General features: G+C 48.6%; 1 protein-coding gene across 1 annotated transcript in view; it reads left to right on the top strand.

The window, feature by feature from the left end:
• Nucleotides 1-2,072: 2,072 nt before the first annotated feature.
• The window catches only part of LOC118240655 (putative uncharacterized protein ENSP00000383309), a 3,493-nt gene continuing 239 nt past the window's right edge, over nucleotides 2,073-5,326 (top strand). Inside the window, exons 1-2 of the mRNA XM_035521733.1 lie at nucleotides 2,073-2,234; nucleotides 4,309-5,326. The exon at nucleotides 4,309-5,326 is cut by the window's right edge and continues 239 nt beyond it. Of these exons, the coding sequence (XP_035377626.1) occupies nucleotides 2,073-2,234; nucleotides 4,309-5,326 (1,180 nt within the window). The remainder of the gene's footprint in view (nucleotides 2,235-4,308) is intronic.

Genomic DNA, 5,326 nt, shown 5'->3' with positions numbered 1-5,326 from the left:
TGTCAATGTGAAATCTTTCCAACTGACTGCGAATTGATGTACAGTTTCCTATCTGCTGAATTTAGATTTTGGATCATGCTGTGCAGGATGGACCAAACACACACTGGCAACTGTGCCATCATTGGCATGACTTTTGGCATCAATACCTCCCCATACAAACAAGGCCGTGCGTGTACAGACTTCTTTGCCTAGAGACGTGCAGTATGGTTTCAAGGCCAAGCAGTGCTTTAAAATCCACCGGTCAACTGAGGCCAACTGAGAGCCACAGAATAACGAGCTGCCAGACTGTCCTTGCCGTCGCGCTGTCTCACTGTTCTCACTGTCTTGCTGTCTCACTGTCTCACTGTTCTCACTGTCTCACTGTTCTCACTGTCCTTGCTGTCTCACTGTCTCGCTGTCTTGCTGTCTCACTGTCCTTGCTGTCTCGCTGTTCTCACTGTCTCACTGTTCTCACTGCCTTGCTGTCTCACTGCCTTGCTGTCTCACTGCCTTGCTGTCTCACTGTCCTGCTGTCCTGCCTCACCATGTCCCTGTCCTTTCTCACAGGTATTTGCCAGAGCAGAAGAACATGCTGCACAGCTTACGGACAGACACCTCAACAGCATGACCTAGCAAAGAGTGAAGAACTTGGTATTCTCAGTGAGAAGAACCTTGACTCGCTGTACTCTGCGAGGCTTTTAGGAGGTGCGCCTTGCAATTGCCGTCCCACACGAGCGGTGTCACTTCTTTTAAACTCTTGGAAACACTGTTTATCTTTCTGTAATTGAAAAAAAAAACATTCAAGGACCTGCAGAGACATATCTGACTGAAAGACAATTTATTTCTTTCAGTCTGTTAACAAATGGCTTCTTTGTAGAAATTCAACAATCAAGGCTTAACATCCTTCCAGTGGCCTTACAACTAAACAAATAAGGAGACAGTTTGGCAGGATCTGATTCAGAAGCAGTGGAGCACTAAGTTTTCTGTAACATATTAGCAAATTGCTTCTGACTCCTTGCTTATGGTGCAAGAAAAAGTTCAACACATATTTGAGCACAGGCCACACTGCCCTATACCTCAACAAGATGGCGCCGGTGGCACTTTTTTTTGGCACTTTTTTCAATCTTTTCGCTATCTTCTTCGCTCTTTTCGCTCTTCTCGCTATCCCTGATTTCTCCGCAGCCCTTCTCTACACACCACAACATGCATTCCATACAGCAGAGATGCTCTTATTTCTCTTAGTCTACATAACACTCACCTCAAGCCGTCTCTAACCCCGGACCCAAGACGGCCGACGGAGATCCTGAGGGAGAACAAAGGAGGAAACGGCCTCGAGGAAAGTGAGCCGGCGTCAGGAACAGGCTGAGGGCTCGGGTACACCGAGCTCCGTTGCCTAGCATCCTGCTAGCCAATGTCCAGTCTCTGGACAAGCTTGACGACCACCGGACCAGGATAAAGTTCCAGAGGGACATTCGGGACTACAACCTCCTTTGCTTCACCGAGTCGTGGCTGAACCCAGCGGTACCGAGCCACGCTATCCAGCTGGCTGAGTTCTTCTCGGTTCACCGCATGGACAGGACGGCAGACTCGGGGAAGTCGAGAGGCGGCGGAGTGTGTGTGATGGTAAACAACAGCTGGTGCAACAATGCCAATGTTGTTACTCTCACCAGCTCCTGCTCACCAAACCTGGAGCTGCTCGCCCTCAAGCTTCGTCCTTTCTACCTTCCCCAGGAGTTCAATTCGGTCATCATCAACACCGTGTACATCCCACCCCAGGCCAACATGGACACTGCCCTGTGTAAACTTCATGAGGCTCTCACACAGTTTCAGGCACAGCACCGGGACGCTGCACTTATTGTGGTTGGGGATTTCAACAGCGCTAACCTCAAGCGTGCAGTGCCCAACCTTTACCAGCACGTAACCTTCCCCACCAGGGGAAATAGGACACTAGATCACTGCTACACCCCATACAAGGACAGCTACAAGGCACAAGCTCATCCACCGTTTGGTAAGTCGGACCACGCCGCCATCTTCCTCCTACCAAAATATAAACAACGGCTGAAACGGGAAGCTCCGGTTCAGAGGGAGGTCGCATGCTGGAGGACTGTCTGGATGAAGCAGACTGGGACATGTTCCGGCACAGCACTGATGATGTTTGCAAGTTTATGGAGGCAGTAGTGGGGTTTATTGGGAAACTGGTGGACGATATGATTTCAAGAGCCACCGTCAAGAAATTTCCCAACCAGAAGCCCTGGGTGGACAAAACCATCCGCGAGGCTCTGAACTCTCGCACTGCTGCCTACAACACGGGAATCATTAGCAGGAACATAGACAAGTACAAGTCTGTGGCATACGGAGTGCACAGGGCAGTGAGAGAGGTGAAGCGGAGCTACAGGTGGAAACTAGAGTCAGAGTTCCTGCAGAGTGGCTCTAGATCCCTGTGGCAGGGACTACGGACAATCACGGACTACAGGAGCCCACTCTCTGGACTGATGAGTGTGGATGAGTCTCTGGCGAATGAGCTAAACATGTTCTTCGCTCGCTCGCTTCGAGGCAACATCTAGCAGCACTAATGCTAATTGCGCTAGCGCTAACAACGCTAATGGTGCTATTGGCGCAGCCAACGGCGCATGCACAGAGCCCACCATAGAACAGCGCCCTGTCATCATCACGGAGAGTGACGTGAGGAGAGTGTTTAAAAGGGTGAATACCAGGAAGGCAGCAGGACCAGACGGTATCTGCGGTAGAGTCCTCAAAGCCTGCGCAGACCAGCTAGCCCCGGTATTCACCGACATCTTCAACCTCTCCCTGACACTCAGTATCATCTCATCTGGCTTCAAGCGATCCACCATCGTCCCCGAAGAAACCTCGATCCTTTGACCTCAGTGACTACCACCCTGTCGCCCTCACATCAGTCGTGATGAAGTGCTTTGAAAAGCTAGTCAGAGACTTCATCACATCTTCATTGCCAGCCTCCATGGACCCACTGCAATTTGCATACCGCCACAACTGCTCCACTGATGATGCAATTGCACATCTGCTCCACATCACACTGACCCACCTGGACAAAGGGAGGGGAAATTATGTTAAAATGCTGTTTGTCGACTACAGTTCAGCATTTAACACTATCATCCCCTCCCTACTCACTACTAAGTTGGGAGATCTAGGACTGCATACATCCCTGTGCGACTGGATCTCAAACTTCCTAACAGACAGACCACAATCAGTACGGGTGGGCAACTGCTCCTCAACCACCCTCACCCTCAGCACTGGAGCTCCTCAGGGTTGTGTCCTAAGCCCCCTGCTCTACTCACTGTACTCCGACGACTGTGCGGCCACTTCCAGATCCACCATCATTGTCAAGTTCACTGATGATACCATCGTCACGGGCCTGATCTCCTCCTAAACGACAGCAAGACAAAGGAGCTGATTGTGGACTGTAGCAAGAAGAAGGAGCAGCACTACCAACCAGTGAGGATCAGTGGAACCATGGTGGAGAGAGTAGACAGTTTCAGGTACCTTGGAGTTCACATCTCGCAGGACCTTTCCTGGTCCCACCACACCAATTTCCTGGTAAAGAAGGCCCACGGGCATCTTTACCATCTCAGACACCTAAGAGACTTCAGACTCCAAGGTACTGCGGGACTTCTACACCTGCACTATCGAGAGCATCCTTACAGGGAACATCACAGTCTGGTTTGGGAACAGCACCAAGCAGGACAGACATGCACTCCAGAGGGTGGTGTGTTTAGCAGAGCGCATCACTCATACGGAACTTCCTGACCTGCAGACCATCTATTACAAGCGGTGCCAGACCAAGGCCAGGAGGATGGGGAAGGACCCCACCCATCCCAACAATACACTCTTCTCTCTGTTGAGGTCAGGGAAGTGCTTTCGCTCCCCGAAGACCAACACAGAAAGACTGAAGAGGAGCTTATTCCCACAGGCCATTCGGGCCCTGAAACAGGGCAACTGATAAAGTATCAGTGTAAATACATCATAACACATCATAACTGTAAATTGTAATCTGGAATTGTACATTGTGTACATACACATATATTCATATATACATTGTACATTGTGTATATATACATATTATACATATATTGTACATACATTGTTATATATTCTTTGTATATTTATATTTCTTTATACATCCTTGTATCTTTCCTCAGTTTGGACATAACAGTCACAAAAAACATTTCACTACGAGTTATACCATGTATACCATGTAGGTGACAAATAAACCAAATTTGAACTTGAACTTGAACACAGGCCATGCTACCTTATACCTCAACATAGGTCACACTGCCTTATACCTCAACACAGGCCACATTGCCTTATACCTCAACACAGGCCATGCTACCTTATAACTCAACACAGGCCACATTGCCTTATACCTCAACACAGGCCATGCTACCTTATAACTCAACACAGGCCACATTGCCTTATACCTCAACACAGGCCATGCTACCTTATAACTCAACACAGGCCACATTGCCTTATACCTCAACACAGGCCATGCTACCTTATAACTCAACACAGGCCACATTGCCTTATACCTCAACACAGGCCATGCTACCTTATAACTCAACACAGGCCACATTGCCTTATACCTCAACACAGGCCACACTGCCTTATACCTCAACACAGGCCACATTGCCTTATACCTCAACACAGGCCATGCTACCTTATAACTCAACACAGGCCACATTGCCTTATACCTCAACACAGGCCATGCTACCTTATAACTCAACACAGGCCACATTGCCTTATACCTCAACACAGGCCATGCTACCTTATAACTCAACACAGGCCACATTGCCTTATACCTCAACACAGGCCATGCTACCTTATAACTCAACACAGGCCACATTGCCTTATACCTCAACACAGGCCATGCTACCTTATAACTCAACACAGGCCACATTGCCTTATACCTCAACAAAGGCCATGCTACCTTATAACTCAACACAGGCCACATTGCCTTATACCTCAACAAAGGCCATGCTACCTTATAACTCAACACAGGCCACATTGCCTTATACCTCAACACAGGCCATGCTACCTTATAACTCAACACAGGCCACATTGCCTTATACCTCAACACAGGCCATGCTACCTTATAACTCAACACAGGCCACATTGCCTTATACCTCAACAAAGGCCATGCTACCTTATAACTCAACACAGGCCACATTGCCTTATACCTCAACACAGGCCATGCTACCTTATAACTCAACACAGGCCACATTGCCTTATACCTCAACACAGGCCATGCTACCTTATAACTCAACACAGGCCACATTGCCTTATACCTCAACACAGGCCATGCTACCTTATAACT

This window comes from Electrophorus electricus, chromosome 22, assembly GCF_013358815.1.
Source record: "Electrophorus electricus isolate fEleEle1 chromosome 22, fEleEle1.pri, whole genome shotgun sequence".
Lineage (NCBI taxonomy): Eukaryota > Metazoa > Chordata > Actinopteri > Gymnotiformes > Gymnotidae > Electrophorus > Electrophorus electricus.
Note: the sequence above shows the minus strand (reverse complement) of the source record. Positions and strands in the feature narration are given on the sequence as shown.